General features: G+C 42.4%; 1 protein-coding gene across 1 annotated transcript in view; it reads left to right on the plus strand.

Annotated features, from left to right (window-relative positions):
- Window positions 1-7,991: 7,991 nt before the first annotated feature.
- Window positions 7,992-27,505, plus strand: part of LOC147049815 (BCL11 transcription factor A-like) — a 33,177-nt gene continuing 13,663 nt past the window's right edge. Inside the window, exons 1-2 of the mRNA XM_085922326.1 lie at window positions 7,992-8,392; window positions 11,412-11,861. Of these exons, the coding sequence (XP_085778452.1) occupies window positions 8,338-8,392; window positions 11,412-11,861 (505 nt within the window). The 5' untranslated portion in view covers window positions 7,992-8,337. The remainder of the gene's footprint in view (window positions 8,393-11,411; window positions 11,862-27,505) is intronic.

A 27,505-nucleotide genomic window follows, 5' to 3' on the forward strand; every position in this document is an offset into this window, starting at 1 on the left:
GGCCAGACAACAGGTAGGACAGCAGAAAGAAGTGAAAGAGTTTCCTGGGTGTGCGGGCTTTATATAGTGCGGCTAACTACCTGGGAACAGGTGTGGAAATGAGCTGTAGGTGCTGCCAATCGGAGTGAATGCTGCCGACGGAACGGGAGGGGCAGGAGAGATGAGCTGTCCATGGTACTGACCATGCGAAGGCTTGGCAGAAAGAGCAAGAAAACCCTAGAAATTGCCATAAAAACTGTCATAGATTGAATTATAGTCACAAATGAAAGAGAAAGATGGTGTTGGAGCGGTATATTGATATTGCTGAGGTATTTCAATTCATTTTTATGTGCAAGTCATTTTAATTGACTTAAAATTTTATGGGTGCGAGTAGAAAATATGGCTGAAAAAATTGACTTGGGAAGCAAATACATTTCTCAACTCCACTATATTTCTGATAAAAGGATGGGAATGTTCAATAGACGTTGGGCAGCGACAAAAAAAATGTTAAAATTAAAAATATATATTGTATTGGCCACACATGAACGAGTTGATGAATAATATAATTGCACTATCTCAAACTTTGCGGGGCAAAATGCCATTATTTTAATGTGGGTCTTGGGACTCTGAGAGCTTTAATAAGTTTTTTGTTTTTTTAGGTGGTACTTGATGCAAAAAGTTTGGCAACCACCGTTTTAGACCATTAAAAGCATAAAGCGTACAGCATAAATTGTAAAATGGCAATTATTAAAATGTTGCAGAGACGCTAGAGTTCCAGATTTTCACCATCACCGCCAGCAGTTTTATGGCGTCGTCATCATCAGTCTTGTTGATGGCTTGGGAGATGACTGATTGCCGCCTCACTCCCAGTCGGCCTCTGCCACTCTGGACCTCCATCCTGCAAAGCTGCACGCTGAGGAGTCGCTTCAAAGCTCTTTATTGCCACCTCGTGGTGTGATTGATCAATGGTATTGGAAAACAAGGACAACACTCGTCCTCACATTTTGATGAAACAAAAACCTTTGGAAGGAGATGAAGCTGAAGATGATGGCAAGATTTTTTTTTAATTATAAATGAACCTTGTAATTTCATATGACTGAGCAATAAATGGGCCAAATTTGGCCATTCAGAACATAAACCTTTTTAAAACGTTGAGCGCACAAATCAGATTGCGCACTTGACCACCCACCCTTCCAAAAAAAAAAAAAAAAAAAAGCTTTCGAAATTGTATATTTATATAGATTTTTTTTGTTTTCTTTGCTTTACATTTGGGGATATTTACTTGTTTAAAACAGAAATGGATTATGCCATTTAACAATGAATATGGCACAAGACACCGTTGTCCACTTTAAATATTTAATATAAATAATAAAAACGACTGTAACACAGCACAAAGATCCTGTAATCGACATTTCGTTTGAATAATTTCGTGCTCGTTCAATAATACGTTTGTTTATCACATTGCTCGGATCGGTGTGTTTACTGCAATGGTGCGTGCTGCAATGCATCACAGATGATGACTAAATATATGAAATAGCCGATTGTTTCTGCGTGCGTCACTGTATATATTGCCTGTTTGAAACTTGCACGGTTTAGATTTTTCGTTTGCCTCAATGAAAAAGATGAGACATTCATTTCCCGAATTATATTACGTTGAAAAAATGCTGCAAGACGAGCAGAAAATATTTACAATCATGTGCGTGGCAACATTTGAATTCTGCCTTTAAATATGGCTCGTCTCTGTCAGAGAGATAGAGATTTCTACTTCATGTAGAAATACTCAATTTGCAGGTGAGCAATGCGGTCCAAGAAGATTTCGCTGGCTTGCATAAAAAAATTAAAAAAAGACTTGGATGAACGTCCGATGCATTATTAGTGCGAATGTGTGTAAACGGTGTTATTTTCCAAATTGCTATTTTACGCAGATGAACATCTATCTTCATGCATTAAACTTTCTGGAGTTCACCAAACTTCAGTTTGCCCCTTTATTAATTGTAAGACCTATCACGGTTGTGTATTGTAATCAATTTCCTTTGATTTGTATGCTACATTCCCAAAATTGAAATGATCACGTGCACATTTCCCATTTAAAAAAAGAATCACAAATAATCATAAAAAAAATCCTCAATAATCCAATGCATTGTTTATTGCACGATGAATGTTTTACGGGGGTTGTGCATGTGTAAACAAACATTAAGAGTGTAACCTATAATTGGTCAATTATGATAATAATAGGTCCTGTTGGTCTCCAGAGATGCGCTACATGAACACACAAGTCGGAGAGTCAGATGGCATTAGACGCAGGGACTTTGCCAGTAATGGAGGCTTTCTGGTTAAGAGGCAGACTGAAACAGAAGGGTGTCATGTCAGATTAGATTTGTTATTTCCCCCCTCGGTGTTAATGGTTTGAAAGGCCCCCTAGTTTGCTTCAGAGCCCATTAGAAAGTGGCGGCCGTGATACAGCCGTCATTACCGCGCTGTTCCCCCCGCACCGCCGCTTAATCTAATTAGATAGCCCGGCTCCTGCCTTTTGGGGAAAGGGGTTGGTGGTGGTGGGGGGGGGGTCTTCTCTTTCTATTGATATTCATTAAAAATACATGATTTATCACTAAGCTCTCTGAGGTAGGACTGCGTGCAGCCGTTCCAAGGTAGAAACTGTTATTTGGACTGTTGCGGATTTCTTCCGCTGCAATCATATCATTTAGAGACGGTGGAAATAATAATAATAATAATAATAATAATAATAATAATAATAATAATAATAATAATGAATGAGAACTTTTTAAAGTCAGAAATATATGTCTGTCTGGCTATGAATCCATGAATCTATATATCTATCGGGTCCTATTATTGATTCATGTACTGTATATATTTTATTCTTATTCCTCTTTCATCAATTACACTAGCTATTGTTTTGGTCGAGGATGCAACAACATATTGCCAGTATAGCCCAAAACATGTCCTGCTCCCGGTCCTCGTTGTCCTACCTATTTATCATCCTGCTGCATCGCACCCGATTCAAATCATTCCAGGATTTGAAGACGCTTGATAATGAACCTATCAGGTGTCCTGCAGTAGAAGAACGTGAAAAACGCACAGGGCAGACATGGTTGGCTTTAACACTGTTGGACAAGCATAACTTGTATTTTAATGACTTCATTCTAGTCTGAAACTTATTGGCGCCCTTGATTTGGAGTTGATGCTTCGGAATGGACAGGAGCTCGTTAAGGCCCCTTTCTCATACACTAATGGTAAGTGGCCACTAGAGGGAACTCCAGTCCGCGTTTGCTCCTGTTCAATGCCACCTCGGATCTAGTAAACCCACTAGTACTATTATTTAACAGCACAATCCATCGTTGCTTTATCAACACCTGACGAGTCCCGCTCAATGTATTTGTTAAGATACATGCATATAGAGGCGACCATGAATAATACATTGAAATAAATGCAACGTTTGCGCTGAATTGCCGGGTTGGGGAGGGAAAAAAATGACTTCAAAATACTTGAAATTGTGGAAGTGCCTAACCTCATATTATCCAAGGCGTATGCGGTCATTTCAACGCAGTGGTGTTTAACATCAGAATACACTTTACTATCATCTCCTTATATGCTCCACTGCCGGGCTCTATCTTGCAACGCAAAGGTCCCAGGCGTGTCATTCCCCCCCTCGTCATTCATCTTCATAACAACCAGTTAGTGTAAAATTAACAACGACTTAACTAACGGCGGCCATAAACGTGCCCGTGCATTAGAGGCAGATGGATAGTGGGGATGGAGGCTAGCCTGGGACTTGATAGGAAGAGTTGGCTTGCACCATCTGATGTTGGGTGGCCCTGGTGTGAAATAACGAGCGGCACTTTCACTTTGTCCGTTTTGCGATCAAGTGAATTTAAGTTCTGTCAAAAAAAAAAAGACATAAAACCATAAATAACATTCATTGCATACGTGTATAAATGTCCTGAACTTAGATCTCGCATCGTGTGTGTGAGGGGGGGGCGTAATTTGGTCTATGGCTGCGTAATCCCGTTTGATTTCATCTAATACCACCCGGTAGACGCAGCGACGTGTGCGCACATCCCGCGACGTGATAATAGTTCGCTGTAAAATCCAGCCTGGCCCCGTTTTTGCGAATCTTTTAGGATGGCTGAAAATTGACGATGCGCGCGTGTCTCTATGCGTGCGTGCGTGCGTGCGTGCGTGCGTGCACATGAAATTCCACTGCCAAAGCACAAGACTGGATGTGACAGGGATTTGAAGCTCTGCATAGAAATTAAGACGACACCTGGGGAGGGGGGAGAAAAAAAAGTCTTTAACCCATTGCTTGAGGCTGATTTCCAAACCGTATGCAGAACATTTGTCAACTAAAGAAAAATCCCTTATGGAGTTGAGGCTATACCTCACGAAATCATCTGAAGTTTGGTTTTATTGTAGCCTAAACATTTAACACGCACTTTAACAAGTGTACGAAACGGAAACACCACAAGTCACCTGATCTGCATGAGCAATTTTTTGGAGTGGGGCATATATTCACATTATAGGTGTAATAAATCCATTCAAGTCTCTTAAAGCATGGCTCGGGTTTTGGGATAAATTTCAAAACAATATAGACTGCAGCGACCCGAGAGAGCAAGAGAGAAATGAAGGTGGAAAGAAGAGCACGAGGGGGGTGAATACGGTGGGGGGTGTATGTGGAGCTGATTTATCTCAGGGGCCCCCTGGTCATTTCCATATATTGAAATGCGCCCCCAGTTACTCAATTTCCCCGGAGCTGCCGTGCGTGCAGAGGAAGGCGCCCATGTGACCGTCATCGGTCTGATGCTCTGTTGTCTCTCCGCTCTTTTCACGTCCCTTACGACACACGCGCGCGCGCACGCGCACACACACACGCACGCACGCACGCACACACTTCTCCGCATGTGCTTATAGTTTGACAACAACCAACGTTACTGTGCACTCTTGAATTTAAACGTGCGACTGTGATCTTCGGAGCAAAAGGGCTGAAGTGATTAATGGGATGGTATGATACAGTTCAGAAGATATTAATAATATTGTTTTAAAATTACAATAACTACCTGCACGTATGAAGCAATTTTTTTGCTAAAGTCCAAACTCATGCATTGAAATCAACATGCAAACATGCGCGCGCGTGCGCCTGCACGGCAGCTTTCTCTGCACCGCACAATTGTAAAGTCTGATTTATGACGAGCAGTGCGCTTCCAATTTCCATATGGAGACAGCCCAGTGCGCTTTCCATACATCCGAAGTCTGCAGGCTGCGAGCAATCCCCTGCGTGCACGCGCGTTTACGTGTGATGGAGAAAGTGGAAAGTGGCAGGTGAGGATGAAGAGGGAGATTGGAGGAAGAGAAATGCGGATATTTTGTTGCAAAATGGATGGAGCGGGTAGGGCGAGAGGTCAATCAATGTTAGCGTGCGTTGGATTTGGGGAGCTGTAAAATGACGCACTTTTTAAACCGTGGCTACCAGTCAGGATTGTATGGTCGGGGTCCCTTAAACTTGTTGGCCCATATCGTTTGGATCGGCTTGCGGTGATTTGAATCCAAGTGTAAAAACGCCAAGGTTCACACGCATGGAATAAAATATAATTTTGTATGATTGAAAGTCAACGCACTTGTTCATACAAGTCGTTAGTTAATCCGCTTTAATGGGGCGGCGGCTTGTACGCTCGACGGGAATCTCTCAAACTGTGAAAAATAGCATTGCAAGTATTTCAGTCACACATCATAATAGGAATAGATATGTGAGAAATATTTCCACTTTATATGCTTGAGAGGCTAAATGGGAGAATTTAGGATTTTACTCTTCTTTTTTAATATCACAAAGTGGTCAGTGAACTGCTGACACGTGTATCAAAATCCGCTGTCTTAATTTCTTTTTACTGCATACCGCTTTGTTGTTTTTGTTTCCTTGCAGCTTTGGAAATTGTACAGCAATTTATCACTTCCATTTATCCTGACTGATGCATTTACATCTTTACCCGTGAATGCTTTTTTTATCCTAAGAAAAATAAAATACTATTACGATACACCGTACAAGATCATATGCAGACTTTTTGGACCAACGTGTTTTGTCCTTATATCCGGGGAAACCTGCTGCAACACGAGCACTTACACAAATGGACGCACGCACGCATGCACGCGCGCGCGTACTTGCCCGACCCGTCCCAACCAAGCAAGCAAGCAAGCCATGCGAGCAAGTTGCAACTTGCAAAATATTTCACTCACTGGTCATGCATTTCCCCCTTGACGTTGAACCTCCTCCGCCACTCCTCCGGCGACTCGCCTGCTCTCTCTCTCTCTCTCTCCTTGTCTTTCTCTCTGTCTCTCTACCATCACCCTCAGTCCCCCCTCCTCATCCTCCTGGCCTGCCTCTCTCCACACCACCACCACCACCGCCGCCACTACCACCCCCCGTATTAAGTGCGCGTCCTCTTCGGTCAGTGAGCGAATCTCCGGGCTCTCGCATGAAGCGCGATGCACTCCAAGCTCGCTCCCTCCAACCAACGCCGAAGTCGCTCGCTCGTTCCTCCCGTCTTCTGTTTGAGTCACAAGAGCCGATTGTAACTATGTCTCCCGTCTTCTCTCCCCTTTTGCCATCCGTGGCTTTTGTGGCGAAGCCCATCTTTCCACCCCTCCGAGGATGCCCGAGCGAGCGAGCGAGCGGCTGCTCGCTGTACGCGTGCGACTTTGCCGATATAAAGCCTGTCGTCTTACATTACCAAAGCCCCTTTTATTACAAGAGTATTTACAATCTCTTCCCCCTCCTCTTCTTCTTCTTCACTCTTCCTCCTCCTTCTCCTATATACACCACCCCCACTAACGACGAACCCTCCCCTGTTCCAGCTCGAACCTGAATCACATCTGATAGTTATTATGGGCCAGCTCCGCACTTCTTCTTGCCAAGGTCAGCAGCTTGAGTTTCACCCCGGACCGAGTCACAACATACAGGCAAGGGCTCTTGGACAGCATGTGAAAAGTGCCCAGCACTCGTCCTCTTAGCGCCTGCCTCCAAAGGTGTGCACAACGCGCACAAGTGCATGGAAGAAAAGGGAGTGATGGACGTGACTTGGACACCTTTACGGCAGGCAATAAGAGGACACTTTCATCTCGGGGTGATCAGAAAATTCTACAAGGCCAATTGTGTTCAATATAAAAAGTTCCATCTAGATGCTCCCTTCCAAAATAAAGAGTGGTCGTGCAACATGGTTAGTAAAGACAGACGCGGCTTAGCCAGTCGATTTGCATTGGTCAATCCACGCACATGCCTCAAGTTAAGTTTTCCAAGTGCTTGTGCATGCCCGTGGCCACGCACGCACGCACGCACGCACGCACGCACGCACGCACGCACGCGCACACGGCGCCGGTCCACGCGAGTCGCCGGCTTTTTGCATGTGCACGGCTATCATTCTCGCCTCACTCGGCGGCTCCGCTTGCCCTGTATCGCGTCCACGTCCCTTTCCCCCTCCCTCTGCATATTGCTTTCATTATACTCTCTCTCTCTCTCTCTCTCTCTCTCTCTCTCTCTCTCTCTCTCTCTCTCTCTCTCTCTCTCTCTCTCTCTCTCTCGCATCACACACACACACGCACGCACGCACGCACGCACGCACGCACACACACCCTTCCTTGGAAGCGCGTCTTGTCCGGCCCCCCTGATCTCTGTGTCCATTGGCTTCCAGCGGGTCTACTTCTCATGTGCGGCCCACCCCCTCCTCTACCTCTCTTCTCCAATGATCGTCCATTGGTGTTGTTATTTGGCGTCCCATCCGTCCCTCCTCCCACTGCCATCCCATCCCATCCCATCCCACTCCCACTCGGGTGCCTCGGCCCTGCCCATGTTTTTGTATGTCGGGTGTCCGTCCACCGCCTGACGTTCAAGTTCGCTGGGAACGTCACGTCCGTGCACTTGAACCCCCAACCACGGGGGTGGGGGGTGGGGGGATAGGGGGGGCGGTGGTGGTGGTGGTGGTGGCGGTGGGGGGCTTTTGCCATTTTTTTCCATCGCTCTCCCCTCTCTGCTCTCCTCTCCTCTCCTCTCTCTCCATCCTCATACACACACACACTCTCTCTCTCTTTTCTCCGATCTTCTTTCTCAAAAAAGCCATGAAGGCGATCCCGCGATCCATCTTCGCCTCCGCGCCATCTTTGTATTATTTGTAATTAGTTTTTAATTTTTCCGCCCCGCAATTATTTTTCTTGTTGTTGTGTGTGGATGACGAAGGCGCCGGATGAAGACATTCTTTTGCCCCTCCGGAGTCTCCAATGTGTAACCCCGGCTCTTCCCGATGTGATCCGCACTGAGCGCCGCCGCCGCTGCCGCTGCCGCCGCCGCCGCCAGCCACCATGTCTCGCCGCAAGCAAGGCAAACCTCAACACTTAAGTAAACGGGATTTCTCGCGTAAGTACAAACCCGAATTGAGAACATCCACATCCACATCCACGCTTTCGTCTCTTTTCTGCATACGGGTGAAATTGCTGGCTAGGGAGTCAGCGGAAACGTCAGCCGTGAGGATACCGGGATGGACCCGCGGTCAGCTGGACTCACCAAAGTGCCATACATTAGTTCTTAAACGAGACCAAAATAAGTTCGGCAGCCTCTTAAAAAAAAAAAAACATGCAATGGGTTCCAAAAAGAAGACATTGGTCATCGGTGACCGGATCAAATTGCCCCCACGATCGGTCGGTCCGGTGGTCAGTGGAGGCGCGCACATGCACGGACGGCTCGAGATCATCTGAGCGAGCGGCTGCAGAGCGCGCTCTTAGCAGAGCTGGGGAGAAAGATCTTGGAAGATCACTTACTTACGATCTTGTGAGCAAGTTTCACCATCTCTCTCTCTCTCCTTCTATTTTGGGATTATTTTCCCCAAACTTGGAGTCGAAAATAGTGGAAGCGGCAAACACATCTCATCACCTCGTGTTTGTCCGTTCCAGCAGCATCGCGCTTGGCGCATGCAGACAGCACAGATCGATTTCCTTTACTCGCTTTTTAAAATCGTAACCCTTATGCAAATGTATCGGCGTTCATCATAGTTGCAGGAACTTTCTCGCTGAAACATACGCAACAGAGTTTTTTGCAGCTCGGAGTTACAAGACAGCAACAGGGACTACTCGTCTTGTCCAATTTTTCATCTTTTTTTTTTTAATGCTACCAAACTAACTGAGGCAAGACAAATATTAATGTGTAAATAATGTAAACCCAGCGTATGAGCTGTTCAAGGTTGTTATCATCTCGGGGAAAAAAAAAGTTAAGATTTCAACACCGTTTTACGCACGACGTGTTTATCATCTAAACTGTAATTTTTCCTGTTTATTGCTCCTGTATCGACACGCAAGTGTAATATATTAGGGGAAAGTGAATCATTTGTTTTTAAACTGTAGGGAGAATGGCCATGTGTCATCATAAATATATTTTTCGTGCTATTTCAACGGTTCACCAAATTGTATCAAATTAGAAAACAACAAAATCAAGAATTTGTATAGTTCCACATCAATGCTTGGTTATGTGTTGGTATGCTGATTGGCTGATCCCCGTGCAGCTATATTTTTTTTTTGTGGGGGGGTACATGCTGGGTGACAGTGACCATGGCAAAAAACTGTCGCTAGGAGGCAGAGTACGATCAGAAAATCCAGCTCAGAGCTTGAACTTGAGCACTTAGGCTGCTACTCTACATATTCACTGCTCCTGCATGTGTGGGGAGTATTGGGAGGGAAGGGTGGTTCGTGTGTTGGGGTGGGGGTGTTTTGTATTTTTTTTTGGGGGGGGGGGTGTAGAGGGTGCTATAGGCACTATAGATACATATTCAGTCATACACACACACACACACACACACACACACACACACACACACACACACACACACACACACACACACACACACACACACAGATAGTAAAATGCTCAAGTCATCAACCCCGCAGACTTTGACCTAACCACCTTTTTTTCTTTTAAGAAGCAACATTTTGCATTAATTTGTGTCCAAGTCGTTTCACGTAGGGAATTTATTCACAACATGAACATGCCATATATTCCAACGACACTCTTTTTATGATAAATATTTTTTAATGCATGTATACGTCATACAGTACAAACTATAATTCTATCGGCTGTTTATTTATAGCATAAACAAACCACTTTTTTTTCAACTGTCCAAAATCAAATTAATTTAAAAAAAACAACATGTAGGCCTGCTAGTTAAACTTATGTTTAGTGTTCTTCTTGAGCTGTCGTGCAACAATGATCTTTTTAATATGAAAACATTCCTTTTCTCCTTTACCTGAAGACTGTCAATATTTCAGTCTTATTTTGTCACTGTGACGCCATCATTCCACTTTTTTTTTACTGCAGTGTGTAACAAACCTAAGGCTGCGCTGACCTGAAGTTAAATCAGTTGGGTGGAAAGGGGGGGTGCGTGCGTGCGTGCGTGCATGTAGGATGATGCTGGCGCTTGTGCTGGTGCTGGCTGGTGAATTTATCATGTTATCTCCCTCTCTCGGTTTGTGCAGGAGTGCAGCGTTCAAATGATAATTTGTGGAGGGGGATGTAGTCCACAACACCAAAAAGACACATTCCAAGACACACTGTGCAAGCCTTGGCTTTTATCAGACAAAATCGCTACCGATCACCCGGACGATGAAAATTAAAATCTATTTTTTGATCCTCAGTGGTTTTAAGTTCATTAAAATGTGAAATTGGGTGGCTGAGTAAAGAAGGTCAACGAGCAATGTGGCGAGCGCCGAGTCACACGCCTCACCTTCGACTGGAAGATCTTTAAAAGAAGAACACTGAATTAGGCTTCTTTATTAATTCAGCGTTTGCTCTGTTCGCGTGGGAGCTTGTGCCATTGACAAAAGCCTTCTTAAAAAGTAGTCTTGAGTTAATCCGACATGGAAAGGGCGAGGCTCATTTTGGAAGCGCCAATCTACGTAAGAAGTCAGACTGTGACATCCACTTTTTGTCCTGGGCCCTGCAGACGTTTCTTTTTGTCTGCAGGTGACTGGAATACAACTCAACTAAAACAGGGTTAGAAAGTCAAAATGTGACGTAAACAAAAAAAAATAATCAAAACAGATTTTCCTTGTTGAAAAAAAAGTGGTTTCAGATTTTGATTTGTAGCTCCCGAAGCGAGTTAGTCAGTGGGTCCGCGACTTAACAGTAACCACTCCGAGGCAGACTGGCGCTTTTTGCCGTGCGTTGCATGCTAAGCGGCCTTAAAGCTTATTTTTACACTTGTTTGACTCGCTCCCTCCTCAATTCCCACAAATAAGTGCAACAAAGGGAATCACGAGACTGTCTAAATATGCCACTTGATTTCCTTCCCTTCTAATTTCCTCCTTTTTATTCCTTCCTTCTCCTTCATTCCTCCCACTCTCATCTCTTTCTTCTTTTTGGGCCCTGCTCTACTCTTTATTTGCTGCAGCCAATCCCCTATCCACGGTAGCGGTCTCACCGGAGGAGTTGTCAGAGCGCTGCTCGGAGCACTCGGAGGGGAGCAGCAGCCTCAACGGCCACCGCGCCGGCTCGACCTTAGGCCGGCTATCGCGACTGGGTCACGACCCGCACCACTCGCCGGAACAGGACCTGCTCACCTGCGGCCAGTGCCAGGCCACCTTCCCCTTGGCGGACATCCTGCTCTTCATTGAGCACAAGAGGAAGCGATGCCACGGTCCCCCCTGTCTGACTGTGGGCCGAGGACTGGACAAGCCCCCTTCCCCCTCCCCGGGCCTGGCCCTGACCCCGTCTCCCGCCTTGAACTCTCTGCGCAGCCGAAGGCCCGTGGAAGTTGGTATCCAGGCCACGCTGGCGGACGACGACGAGGAGCGCTTCTCGTCGCCTCGTGGAATCTTCCCCAAACAGGAGCTCCTCCCAGGTAACCGCTTTCACACCTCCCATCATGCACATGGTGTCTCAGAATACAAAAACAAAGCTCTTGGAGGGAGCTTTGCAGATTTTCTCCTTTGGAGCGGATGTTTGTGCTTTCATAAGGATTGGGAATAAGGTGCTACATTTTACAATATGAAGACACAATAGGAAATGGATTCCAGATTGCATCTTTTCATATGCACATATGGTACTTTTTTTGCGCGTCGCATTCGATGACACGGACGAGAAGCAGTCAAGTGTTCCGCATCAACTATCCAGAGGCCAGTGTAGTCTAAGACGACGTGTTAAGACAAGTCTCGGACTTTTGCTTTTCGACGGATCGGGGTAGCCAGAAGTAGGAATGACACCTGGAACAATAAAGTTCTGTCTAAGGACAAATTTACATGCATTTTGTAGCCACTGTTAAAAAAAAAAAAATAAAAAAAAATCCAGAGTCTCTTGGTCAGTATATACAGGGCTATATAAGTACGTACTTGTGAGTATTTATGAGTTGGACCTCTTCGGAGTAAGCACAGCTTCTTTGTGAGTTTGGGCGCGCAGAATGTGTGTTCTTTTTGAACGTGTGTGTGCTTGCTTCTCTCTCTCTCATGTGGCCTGAGCAGATGTGTCCGCTCGCTGTGGTTTCCCTCTCTTTCATTGCCACATCTAGCCCGACGACTAAATGCAGCCCAGCTCTACACCCTGGCCTTAGTTCTTCAAACATCTTTCTTTGCACCATAGGTAAAACGCTAAGATATGACCCGACGTGCATCTTTTCCCTCGCGAAGCAATCAAAAAGCAGGCATGCGTTGAGAGGGAAAAGCCAGCATTAGTTAAGCTCTGAAAAGGAAAGTCATTTATATAAAGCATCTTAACACCACTAATTATTTGTTGCGCTGCCATCTTTTTCCTCCCCATGCATTTTAATTAGCAGTAGTTTTTAGTGGCCGCCTGTCTGTACCAAATTAGCCACCGCAGAAAGAGAAAGAGTCAAACGGGGATGGAAGATGAAATAGAGCAGTGGAAAGACACAATCAAAATACACACGTTATCATTTGGAGTACATTTCAGTGCTCCAGTTTGTTCCCCCATTTAGCTGTTTTGTTTCTCTATTTGCGTGGATATTAAGTAATTGCCGTGTACGACCTCTGTCCCGCATCGAATAACGTTCAAGACGAGGAAAATTATTGACAGACAAACGCGCGTTTGACCTTTTTCCGCACATAAAACAAATCTATGTCTGTGCGGGAGAGGGTGTGTCTAATTTTTTTTTTTTTTCAGGCAAACCTGCTTGTCTAAGCAGTGGCTATATTTCAACACACACACACAGACGCAGACGCAGACACACACACACACACAGTTAGCAGCTCAACTGGGTTATTAGAGCGATTTACATCATAATGCAGGCGCCTGGTTGCTTCAATAGCGTTGTGTGTGGGAACGTCTTGGTATGAACAGCTGTACACTCAAACTGCTGCAGAAAACACGATGGCTTTTTCTATATGTCTTGTCTGAGTTTCAACGACAGAAAGCCAATGAAAATTCTTTGCTTTTTTTTTTTTTACACACCAACTCTCGAGCAGCTTTCTGTTAGGGGAAAAAAAAAATCTACTCTGATAATAAAAGCCAGTATTCCCCTTCCTGCCCCGTTGCTTTCATCCTAATTGACCTGAAACTGTCATGGCAAAGTAAATATGTCAGAAAAAAATCCTACCGGAGCATCAGCCTTGATTATATCTGCCCGGCATTTCTAATGACAAAACAACGAAGAGAACGGACACTTTGTGTGTTTCTTATTTATTAATGCTGACTTGTTATGTTCAAGCCACATCTCTAATTATATATTAGATTTTTTTCCCCTTACAATAAATCAGGCCAGTCAGACATTCCAAATTAACTCTGTTTTTGAGGAAAACTCACACAGATGTATGTTCTTTTAAATTAGTCTAAATAGTCTGCACTCACATTACAGACTGTGGTAGGTGTTTAATCACCGTTACAAGTCGAGCACGGTCCCGACATCTTCGTTCATGATTTACTGGAATTGAAATTGGTATTGCAGCTTAACTCATGGAACTCGTGTATCTTTTTCCCCATAAGGCAATTTTTTTTTTTCTGGTAACTTTTTTTTTTTTGTGTACTGATGATGTGATGCCTCTGGAGTCGCTTGTTTTGAAATATGTATCTGTGGTCAGAGTGCGACAATGATGCTCCAGCTGCAACGCTCCGAAGAGCACAAAGCTCCGGACTCGTGCTTGGCCGCCGCTATTTGCATATCAAAGAGATCCGGCTGTGGAGAGGATGCATTACCTGTGTGTGTTTATGCATGTGTGTGTGTGTGTGTGTGTGTGTGTGTGTGAGCGAGAGAGGATTGTCTAAGCAAATCAGCCATGCAAAAAAAAAAAGGAGCATACCTCCCCACCGCAAACGCACACACACATACTCACACAATACAGTATGTGCTCTCTCTTGCCCATTTATTCTATTAATCCCTGACTGAGATGAAAATTGTGATATAATCCCTCAGGCAGTTCATTCAAAAAAGCATTGCTAATGTCTCAAAAGTGTGTGTGTGTGTGTGTGTCAATGACCACACGTGTCACCTCACGGCCGCATAGTTTTGACAGTCTCGGTTTGTGATGTACAATTTTGTTGACGGAATATGATTTGGACGTGTTTTGAATTCAGCAGCCCCCCCCCCCCCCCTCCTCCTCTTTGACAGTCACATCCGTTCTATGCGTTAATGAGCTAAAATTGAGCCAGAAGAAACAACCGTTCATACGATTGACCAACGATGTTATCGGCCGATAAACCGTGCTAGCCTCTCAATGTTAGCTCATTATTTCCACTTGCCTAAAATGTATGGAGACCCACTTGAAAGTATTTCTGAAAGCCATTAGCCTGCTACTCCTGATATTCCCATTTGAACATGATGATTGTTGGATATGATTTATTGTTTTGTAATTATCTCATCATCGCTGCTAATGCAACTTACCTCAATACATATTAGTTCATCTCCAAGGTCCATTTATTTTCTTGCATGGTGTCAGATCCCATTCTCAACCTCATTCCTCTATTTCTTTCTTTCTTTCTTTCTTTCTTTCTTTCTTTCTTTCTTTCTTTCTTTCTTTCTTTCTTTCTTTCTTTCTTTCTTTCTTTCTTTCTTTCTCTCTCTCTTTTGCTCTGTTCTGTTTTTTTTATTTTGTTCTTATTTTCAACCATTTCATTTTTTTCTTTTCACTTATCCATTTGTCTGCCTTCTTTGCAACATTTAGCAGTTAATGCTGATAATAACTGGACCACTTTGGATGTATTTAGTGTGTGTGTGTGTGTGTGTGTGTGTCTCTCTCTCTCTCTCTCTCTCTCTCTCTCACACTGCAGCGAGCCTACAAAGAGATTTCACACACAGGCTGCCATCACTAATCTATTGATAGCCCCTCTTTCGTCTTTTTTCCAACACAAGATTTATTAGTGGACTCAAGTGCAGTCTTTTTGAACTTGGCTTCTTGGGTTTGGAATGTGCTTATGAAATGTAAATATCTTTCTGGAGGCACACAATATCAGCAATAATTTGCTGTTGGTTGGGGACAACAAATTGCATTGTGCTTTATATTCACTGCTTATTTACAATCGTGTAATTCTGCAAGCGTGTTAGTTAGGGATGGGATAGTGTTTGAACTTATCATACATTGTATATTTTGCCATTAATTCAAAAGATTATTAGGAAATCAAGCAAGCCGTTAGCTGTTAATGACAGCTGGATATAGTACACACAGTAATTGATTTATTAAGTCAGGGAAATGAAATGGCGATGCTAAAATTAAATGTTTACACAAATGGCATATATATATATATATATATATATATATATATATATATATATATATATGCCATTTGTGTAAACATTTAATGTTTACACACACAAATATATATATATATATATATATATATATATATATATATATATATATATATATATATATATATATATATATATATATATATATATATATATATATATATATTCAAACACACCATTACACTGAATGTAGTTGTAGAAATTAGAGTGAACCCTGAACTTCCATCTTGGAGTGATGGGAGACATGGTGTTACTTATACCTGCTGCATAATTTTGTTTTGATTGCTGTCAATGCAGAAAATCTTGCTTTGCATGAATAAGATGTTGGAAATGGAATGCAGGTATTCCGTAGGCATTATTGATCCAATTGTGACCATTTTGCTGCAAATATATGCAAAACAGGAATCACTTGTAGTTCCAAATTCCTATTTTATATGAATTGTTGCTTAAATTCAGCTTTACATTTTTCTTGGAAGTTGTTGATTTTTCATCTGCGCCTATATTTCAAAACACCTTTTGTTCAGTCTCTTTCTGCCTACCGGTACACAATGTTGCATGGACCACTACTGGTCCACGCCCCCGTGATTGGAGACCCCTGTTCTAGTGCGTTAATATTTTACTCATACCGTAAATATACATACATTTAAAAAAAAGACAATCGAAACATTAAACGCTTGACGTTACCGTATTGGGCAAATTCTTTGATTGACAGCTGATGACTGAGTTGACACCCCACAGATGGAGACTGACTAGTTAGTAGTTCTCCCCAAAACATGGTGCAAAACAACACATTTGAACGATTTCCTGGTTTGTACTATTTAGAGTGTTGTCCCTGACATGTGCGACTTACTCCGGGGCAGTACTCACTGATGGTGGAGGATTGTTTATTGATCTGATTCTTTTGTGTTTATCTAAGCAATTCAGTATCCACGCTACATTTACTCCTTGGTAGCATGAGGGGAAAAGCTTCTGCTTTTGGCTCACTTGCTGCCCACTGGGTGTGTTTATTCTTGTTGCTTTGCGTACACACACACACGCACAGCGTTTAGACAACGCAAGATTTGTACATGTGACTCTCTTATTATGCTGAAGGGTTCATAAACCTGTTTATATGCAGCAAAGTGTATTTATATATGCCATCGGATTACAGGGCCCTTTCCAACACACGCACTCATCGTTTAAAAGACTCCTTTTGTGTGGTTATTAAGACCTTCACAATCCATCTACACACTCACACACACACACACTATAGAGCGCTCATGTAGCCAGTGTTGGTTCCATTCTCAGCCAGTTTCCCAAAACACAGTCGCTGGAGCTCTCCAGTGCTGGTCCCGAGCCTGGAAAGTGTGTGTGGTGGGACTTGGCAAATTGATGCAGAGGGGGATTCGTTGGTAGTTTTCAAGTACGTGCGCGTGAGCGTACGCGAGAGAGAAACTCCCGTGACGAGACGCTTACATCTTCCAGTTGTGTATTTGTGGGTCTAATCTTTTATGTTGGCATTGTGAACGTGCGTGTTTGTCTCATTCTCTCCCACCACCTTCTCCACTTGATATCCTTCTCGTCAGTAAATGAAAAGGGTGTTGATTGGCATAGAAAATAGGATGTATCCCTCAAACAGGATAAGAGTATGTCATTTGTATAATTTACTGCTGTTATGAAACGCTCCTTAACAAGCCCCACTCGCTGAATGACAGATGCTGCTGGATTGTCAGTTCAACATTTAAACAGGTCGAGTTCTGCTACAGAGACTGGATTCAAAGTCAGCCACCAATATTTGTCTCAGCAAAAAAAGTTACCAACACTTATGACAGCATCACATGTATTGTTATTTCCATATTAGAAAAAAATCATTATTGAAAAAAAAAAAATCAACATGTTTTTTTTTAAATATATTTGCACGAAAGTTATTAAATACAGTGGTCATCTGAAAGGCCCTGGAAGGAAAAAGTAAAAAGATGTAAAAAAAAAAAAGCCTCTGCCAGGGGTCTGTGCAGATTAAAACAAGATGAAAGGTTGAGCATGCAAATTGATCAAATATTCCAAATAATAGGTTTAAGTCAGCATATAAAGACTACTGGGTCCACCTACTGACTCACTGTTTTAAATGTGCGCTTAAGCCCCTCGCACTTTCTTATGACCTACCTTGAATTCTTGACTTGAATTCTGACCCTGTTGTGCAAAAATACTGCTGCTACCACAATTTGTGATATTAGAATACATTTCGACAATTTCACATATAAATCTACAACACGGGCACATTGTCAGAAAAACTAAAAACAGTCATTGGAATGTTTAAAAAAAAAAAAAAATCCTCAACACAAATCTATGCATAAGGGACCACCCCGAACACACACACACACATACACACACATACACAAAGCGCCACCAGCAGCAATGCTGACTTTTCCAGATAATTTGTGAATGCTCATTTGAATTTTAAGCGCTACTTTAATCTTCAAAGCTCAAATAGCTTTATGAATATGCATGCAGTGGGCAGACTTCAGTTCATTACCTAGTTGTAAATTCTAATGACCATTAGTTCCTCACAGTAATTGCCAATTGTTTTGCATTTTTGATTGGCCTATTACCATGCACATTCGCCGTGCACATCCGCCACGCTTGTCAGAGCCCGCATGTCAGGGGGAGTTTTCATACTTGTGTACGTGCGTCGGATGTGTGTGTTTTCTTTCACATTTGTGCCTTGGGTAATTGTGTGTGTGAGACATGGCTGTTTTTTGTTGCTGAATATAAATGAAAGTTACATTATTCTTAATTGTGAAGATTTAGAGCCTTGCTTGATATTGGACATATTTAATTTACATGATGTCTCGGCTGTTTCCTCATTACGGTGCTTGTCCTATAAACGCATGTGCACAAACACACACACACACACACACACACACACACACACACACACACACACACACACACACACACACACACACAAAATATAGTCAACAAACCATCTGGCTAGGTCCTATATGGGTCAGCTGACATGGTAAAATGATTTCTCAATGCACATCTCTCTTTCTCGCTCGCTCTTTCTCGCTCTCTGAGTGTTACTCTTTTTTTCTTTTTTGTTGGAAAAAAAAAAAAGCATATTAATTGAGTTCTCTTTTGCTCCTCCTCAACAACATATTTGGAGTCAATTTGGCCAAAGGGGGTTGACTTTGTGCTGGCAGTTTCACCCCTCTATCAACAATGGTAAAAGAAAAGTTGCACATGAAAATAGGTAAAATAAAAGGAAATAATGGCTTATTGTGTTTACAACTGCTTATGGGCACTTAAGCGTATGTTTGGATGGAAACAAAGTCTTCAATGATGAAAAATGCTTTTTGCGGCGGAAAAAGCTCTTTGTGAGGAAAGACAAAGCAAAAGAGTCAATAAAGCGCATTGATTGCCATTGAATAATGAGCACGCAAAATTCACAAGATGAGAACAAAGATGGGGAGCGAGATCAACAACGAGTACACAAGCACTAATCTTGAGGTTTTCTTCTCCTATTCGCTTTGTTGCTTCTTTTTTTTTTTTTTAATCACTTATTTACTCCTTCTTTCCACTCACACACACACACACACACACACACACACACACACACACACACACACACACACACACACACACACACACACACACACACACACACACACACACACACACACACACACACACACACACACACTCCTCTTCCGTCCTCCTCCCAGTTTGTGTACAAATGCTGTTAGGGGAAATATGTGAAGCTCCATCCCGATGAAAAGGAATTCTTAATTGTTCAGAAATGAGCAATGTGATGGACGAAGTGTATGTATGTGTGTTTAGAGGGGTGGTCTCCGTAGGGACTCAAGAGGCATCTTTCCTGAGGTGTCTTTTCACACATGCACACACACAAATTTGCCACACATACAGCGATATACCTCTGGCTGCTGTTACTCACTTCAAAGTTGTTAATATTCAGCTGGGAAACTGTATCCAGAGTACAGCTAAATTATTTAGTGAATGAACTTTTTTAGGTAGTCAGATGAACTGATGGGCAATTTTCTCGTGTGTGTGTGTGTGTGCCCGGTGCTTGGTCTTAGGCCAAGAACATGCATAATTGATCCTGTGCCCGCTATCATTTTCTTGATGTAATTGCCCTGTAAGATATGGTGAAATCTAATGGATAATTTATCCACCCAAAATGGAATGGCTAAAATGTACTTTTTAGCCGTTTTTCTCTCGTTTCCCTCGTGGGCGTTCTTGCACGCACACGTGTGTTGGGTACATGCGCACTTCTGCTGTGTGTGTGGTCGAAATGGAAGAAGATAGAAATCATTTGAAATAACGCATATATGTTTTGGGTTGTGTTTGTTAGATGTTGTCATAGAAAATTGTGATTCTTTTTAACAGTACTTTTGCAATACAACCAATATATCTATATCTTTGAACTATTGGATTGCAGTTAACAATACATAGCCATACAATTTTTTTTTCCTATCGTCTTAAAATGTATTGATACCGCCCTTTGTCTAATTCATGATTAATGTCTGTTTGCTCTGTGGCTTTCTGTAAAGTATATTCATAGAGTGTCTGCTGACAGACAGACAGACGGCCGGAGAAAGGAAGCCACACGCATGCTTGCATACACACATGGCACTCACACACGCAGTGTTTATCTTTGGTGGACAAAGGAAATGCCGGCCCACAAAGTTAGGTGATGAGAGAAATAGGGGAATGGAACTGTGAGAGAAGGGCATAGGGGTAGAGTGGGGCCTTGGGGGGCGACGGGCGGGATATGGATAGAGATGGGAAAGAGGAAAAAGGGGGAGGGTGAAGTGAAGACTGAAAGGCTGAGTCTCACCATGACTGTCCATTAACAGATGGACTTGGCCAACGTCTAATTGTTTGATGAGAGCGCTGTTGTATGGCTAGGTGCGTATTTATTGCTGGCTTGAAGAACAATGCAAATGTTACAATAGAAGAGTTTGTTGTTTTGTCACAGAACAAAATCTCTAACTTTACTTTCGGCACTGTGTGACGCAAAAGCAAGGAGCAGTAGGAGAACATTACACAATTGCAAATTTATACTCCTGTGTTTTTATTTCCTACCGGTATAACTATCAGCATTTGCAAATTGACTATATTTTCAAGTCAATTCGACTTTTGAAAAACAAATGTTGCTTTGGCCTTGAAGTAGGAATTGTAGTTCATTTTTTGGTTATCTCTCATTTTGTCAATTTTGCATCGAGAAGGTAATTTACACACGCATGCACAAACAGATGCGGTGCGGTACAACTTCTTTTGACCTGTGGCTATACGTCGCCCCCACTACCTCGTGGCTATTTGTGACATCGTTGGCTGCATTTGAAATGAGAGCTTGTTGGCTTGAAGCTACCATATCAGCTCGCTTCTTTCCTCCCTGCTCTCTAATCTTGTGTAAACACAGAAATCAGCTTCCAGCTCACTCTGGCAGATGAGGGCCAGCAATGATGTCCCACTGTGATACAGCCCCCTCCAAATCCTGGATTTAAACTTTAGAAATTCTTCACGTTTAGGGGAGGTATGTTTATGGAGGAGGAACAAGTTTGGTCTGTCGTCTCTTTATCGTATTTACCGTACAGAAGCAAATATTGGTCATCCAAAACAACAAAAACAGCAAGATTTTTTTTACGGGGGTTAAAGGACATGTCTGTTCATAGAACGTCGGTTCAAAGTATTTATTCCGCTAGAAATTCATACCATGAAGAGGAAAAGTGCAGGAGGCGGACAAAAGAGAGAAAAAGTGGAATTGAAAGAAAGCAAAAATGTCTTCACCGTGCTGAAAGAGACATGTTGTGACATGACCCATGTCCAGACCCATGTACGCATAAGCGTCTGTCTTCTGAGATGCATTTTTATGTGTGTGTGTTTTGCTGTGAATGATCTATGGTTTGTGTTTACCAGGCCATATTTTGTCCGGGCTTTCCATCACTGGCGTATGAATGATAAATTGCAGATGTCCATCGAATTCACCTGTGGTCCTTGTTTTTCCCTTTGCCACAACATTTACATTTTTTTTAATGCTTTTTATCCTTTACACTAATAAGACACGCCCCGTGTTAACATTCAGGATCAATATATCTCGCTGCTGTTTTTCGTTAGTGGCTCATGAACTTTTTTAAGAGCTGATTGAAGACCTAATGAACCGGTTTGCTGTTTGACTGGTGTAAATAGAGATGGCAGACATTGTTTACTCTTGGTAGCACGTTGCTATTTGTCTTTCTCTCGTTTTTTTTTAAATTCAGGTCATTTGAAATCCACCGTCTTTGTTTACAATTTGAAACAAAAGGCAGTGTTGTCTGGCCTTTCTGATTACAGCCACATGTTGACAATACGAAATACCATCTTTTGAATTTTTTTGGGAATGTTTGGACTTTAGTTGTGACACTGTATTAGAGTCAAGCAAAAGCAGGTCAAAAGAATGGAATACTATTTTAGGATTTTGATAGTGTCACTAAAAAGCTCTGTCATAGATCAACACTTGCTGATCGTTCTCATCGATATTTCCCTATTGTCTGACTTTTTATAATACAAACACACACATATATATATATTGAGTACCTCACATTACATGACGTGTTCATTGTGATGACCGCCAAGGTCTCACAACACTTGCTGTCTCACATCTTTCTTGTTTTTTTTTTTTTGTGCCTCCTCACACTGGCTCTCCAATCCCCCCCCCCCCCTTTGCTGTGTTTGTGTTTCCAATGCCCGCTTGTCTCAGTAACAGTAAATACCCTTGCTACCTGACACAGATCCACCTTTCTACTTGACCGGGTACATAGAGCGGGTCAGCTGTGTCGGTGTGTGTGTGTGCGCAGACGTGTGAAGAAAAGTGTATTCCCCAGCGACCCGCTGCCCCTTGGTTTAAAGGACTGAGTGAACGCACCCTCTTACTCACTCTCCCCCAAGCAGGTTCCCATCTCTGACATAAAACAGGTTTAATCTTTGACACTGTGTCCAAACTGGCCTCTTTGCAGGTGAGGAGAGCCTCCTGGGGTGTGTGTGTAACTGTTAGATTCACTCTGACCTAAATTTGGAGGACAATAGCCTGGAGGCTGTGTGTGTGTGTGTGTGTGTTTACCATCGTGTGTCTCTCTCGTGCCACTGTTTGTTTGAGTGTTTTTACTCTCGGTTTCCTTCAATGCTTTTGGCCTGAATCTTTTTTTCTGGAGAAATACAAGTGTATTAGAAATGTGCTTTTTTTTATCTGCTCAACTGCAAACGCTGGTATGCCCACAAGACTGCTCATATCAATGGAGAAAAGCAATATGCCCCTGCTTTGAATTCTTGACTCCACCCACACTGAAAAACAACAAGTAGACCATGTGAAAGCGCCTATTTTAGTCAAAATGATGTTGAACTCATTCAGTGCCATTGACGGGTTATAAGCGTCAAAGATATGAATGAGTTAAAACTCGAGTGAATACAAAGTTGCCCATTGAACATTTAAGCCATCTACACTGAACAAGCCATGAAACATGCTCCTTAAAGTGTTTTTTTTGTTTTGTTTTTTTCCTGTGTTCCAAAACCTTCCCTTCCATCAGATACTCTATGGCCGCAGCCAAACAACCTGGAATAAGACAAGCGCCTGGGTTGATATGACAGTTAAGTGAGTCAGCATGTGTTTGAGCAGTAAAGATGAAAACCCCCTTTAGGTTTCGGCATGTCAAAGGTTTTTTTTAGTGCCCTATAAACGTTGCTACATCCCAATTCTATAAATCCGGAGTAGATCCACCATCTTATTGAATGGTACGATGCTTTGCGCTAATTAAATGCACAGCATTTGACATAATTCAGTCATATAAGGAGCTATTAGCTTCCTTATCTGTAATTATGTTATTTTATTGGATTGGCACAAGAAGAAAGAGAAAAACTGTTGACGAAGACTGGGCACTTAAAAAAAACATCCTTCAATGTCATTGTGAAAAGTCATTTAATTCTGCAGTATATGATATAGAACTATTAGAAGGAAGAGTGAAAACGTATCCTTAAGTGATCTTTTCTCTTCTTTTAATAAAGAAAAGTTGTCTGGTTGCGATAAAAGTGCCAAATAGCCCCGCTTCTCTTATCTTTTGTACGTTTGTAGTTTTTCTTTCATGATATGTAAACTCTGACCTTTTGTCAATTTCAAGCTGCTATGTTTAATCATTTCATTTAATGGGCACGTTTTTATCAGTAAATCTTGAACTTTTTTTTTTTTTTTTAAGCCTACATCAGATAACTGTGTAAATTGTGTGACATAATAATAATGCAATGCAGTCTTATCTGATCCTGAATTTACAGTAACAAAGAAAGGGCGACGTGATATTCTTAGCAAAGTACTGTACAACAATGAAGAACATTTTATGCGACTTGTTCCTTTATGACGTTTGAGAAAATGTGTGCAAAGACTGTAAAAAAAAAAAAAAAGAGATATTGCCACAGTAGGTGCCTGAGTGCAATCCCAGAGTTCTTGTTTCTCCTCCAATGCTCTCTGATGATGGAGATATTGACCTTTTAGGAATATTTACCATGTAATGCAATTATAGCACTAATGGATTTGGCCCACTGATCTTTTTGTGCGCAGTGTCAGTGGGCTAGTAAAGCGCTGTTGGCTTTATTACAACTCACAGACACGCGGACCACGCACACCAGTCGGGCCCTGTGCTCATTTGCCTGTGTATGTTCAACATCTATAATCCTTCCTCTCTTGTGAAATCACACACGAGCTCAGACGAAACATGCGCGTGTGCACACAGCCACTCAGGCACACGTGCACGCCAGACCCCTTGTGAGTGTGTGTCTGCCAAGTCAGACGGCAGACTGCCAGCAAATAAGGGGGCTGTGATGGGGTGAGGGCTCATCTGCCGGCCGGGGTTAGCCAGCTACAGCCACACACACAAAAACACACACTTAAGCACTGGCCACTTAGATTAACAGGGTTAATTACCGCAACGTGGCGCTCGACTTTCCCCACTGCGGCGGGACGGGGGAGCTCCGGCCAGGGTTACGCTCCAACCAGGAGAGTGGATGCTTCCGGGTACATATATGCATTGACTTCATGACAGACAAGCATCATAACAAAAAAATATATATATAAGTATAGATCTTCTAAAAATGTTTCACAGCCGACCGTCCTCATTTTGTATTTCAGTGTGTTTTGTATACAAACGTCCGTCCTCTACGTTTGTGATTCACGATACTTGTCGTGACTCGCCTGCCCACACGTTGCCACAAAAGATTTACGGCGTCTAATATTAAAATGTGATAAGGAGTTAAATGGTAGCCATTTTAAGGCGTAAACGCCGAGCTGTGATGGCCGCCGGGGGTTTTGGCGAGACGTGTGAGGCGCGCGAGCTACTGTCAGGTTGAGAAGTTTAATGGCGAGAAAAGGCAGAGAGGAGGTGATGGGAGGTTATATCGGAGTAAGTAGGAGTACGCTGAATGACAGAGAAGACACTTGGTGAGGAAGACCAGGGCAGATGGTAAAACTAGTGCATGTGTGAAAAAGCAACAGGAAGTCCTTGTCTTTGCCAGTCTGAACTAAATATGGCACACTTTACCACCCGTTTGTTCACACACACCCCTTCTCATGTTGTTTCTGGAAAACAAGAGGGGGGAAAAAAAAATCAGGGACATAAATGCTGTTCGCAAAAAGTTCTGTTTCTGTGTGCGTTCATGCTGTGGTCCAACACAGTGGCAATAAATCAGATCACTCGTCTGCTTTTTTTAAGGAGTACATTTGTATTGAATTACAGTGAGGGAAAAACTAACGGTGACTCACGTCTCTTATACTGGTGACTGTATGAAGAAGACATTTTTTTTTTATTGGCAATGTTATTTTAATGTCATTTGATAAATGATGACCAAAGCAAAACTTGGTGTTTAGTCTCTGAGGTTTGGAACATTTAAAGATGACATATCAGTCTTGCCCTGCAAGTCTATCATGTTTTTTTTCCTTTTTTTTCTTTTTCTCAACATATTCGAATATACTGTACTTGTATATTATGGGAACATTTTTCGCAACCTATGTTGCATAAATATACTCAATGCATAAACTGTGCTACCTCTGTACTTATCATTGGACACAGTCTACATATGAACTAATAGTACTGAATACAAAAAATACTGCATTTTTTGTACAAAATTTTATTCCATTTTGTGTGACAAATCATTTTTTTATAATGCACATTTTTATCTCTGCGGTAAAACTAAAAAAAAAAAAAACCTCACACTCTCAGGTGGCCACCTAATCCAGATGAATTGTGTGGATCAGAAAACCTTCAAATGCCAACATAGGATTTCTTTAATATCTGACGATGAACAATGAACAAATATATGATTATAACAAATAATGTCAGGTATTATAAAAATGCTCCAGCTGTTACTGTGCATACTAAAAGAACTTTTCTGCTCCACACATCATGAGATAAGACTGCAGGACTCCTATGACCATGACCGATAACACCAAATTCCATATTAAGCACACTCACACATGCATGTGGACCCTTATAGACATAGGTAGACGTATAGGAAAAGAAAGGTGCTACATTTGGGACATGTTGTTTGGCAATGCTTATATAGAACACACACACATACACACAGCGACACATGCACACACACACAGACATGCACTCATACGCAGAAAAGCAGCTACGCTATATGTTTCAACTTGATTTAGAGGGCTCAGCTGCAGGGAATAGGAGTGAAAAAAAAAGAAAGGGAAAAAAAGAGGGCAGGGGACATAGACGGACTGAGAGAAATGGGCTAGTGTCGTTTACAAGTTGTAGGTCTGGGGAAGAAGAAATATAGCCACTGTATAAGTGTTTTAAACAGAAACGCTGGTGCTTTTTATGAGGTCCAGTAGTTGCTGCCCTGTAAGGAGAAGTGTGCTTTGTGGGGAATTAATCTGTGCATCTGACTCACTGCAACATACATTCCGTAGACATTCAGAAGACATTTGAGAGCCTAGCGGCCCAAAACGACTTTGTCAGCTATTTTGTGGGGACTTTCTCTCCCTCCAAAATCCATTCCAATAATGTTCTTTGTAGATCATTCCGAATGACTGGGATATGATGACTTTGGAGAGACGTGCATGTGTGTGCTTTTAATGATGTGACTCAGAGGCTTTTTGGGGATGGCAGAGAATGATAGCCCGCAAACGGAGAGAATAAAAGCTCATCTGAAAGCCAAAACAGATCCATAAATGGATACACATGAATGCAATAGTGTGTGTGCTTTTATCACTTCATCACAAAGTTGTCCAACAACCTCTACGGTTTGAAAAAAAAAAAGAGAGCACTGATAGGGGATAAGATTTTTAGTCATCCAACATTGTTTATTTGAAATGAATAGCGCACTGTCTAGTGCTGAATCATACATCTGTTTCCTTAATACATTCCTAGATCCTTGTTTTATTTTTATTTTTTGCATTCCTGTTTCACTACTAATATATGTTTCGAGATATCCGACAAATCAATACAATCAACGATTGTTTTGTTCCCCTCCTGCCTTAGCCACACCCAAGTTGAGCAGCCTCTAAAAAGTAATATGCTCATCTAATTAGCTGAGTGACCTCATCAGAAATTTTTGATCAAGATCATCAAACAGCAATTATTGTGTTTGTTAAAGAGCCCCACAAAACTCTTATGAGGTCTTTTTGCTTTCTCCGATTTGGTGTCGCTACTTTCCGTTTGAACAGACGGGCTAGAGTGCCGATTGACTTGCTCTTTATGATGGCTGACAGTGAGCCAGGTGGCTTGTGAATGCATCTGTTGATGAATGGCTTTTACATG

This window comes from Syngnathus leptorhynchus, chromosome 10 (assembly GCF_054491065.1).
Source record: "Syngnathus leptorhynchus isolate UIUO chromosome 10, UIUO_Slep, whole genome shotgun sequence".
Taxonomy (NCBI): Eukaryota; Metazoa; Chordata; class Actinopteri; order Syngnathiformes; family Syngnathidae; genus Syngnathus; species Syngnathus leptorhynchus.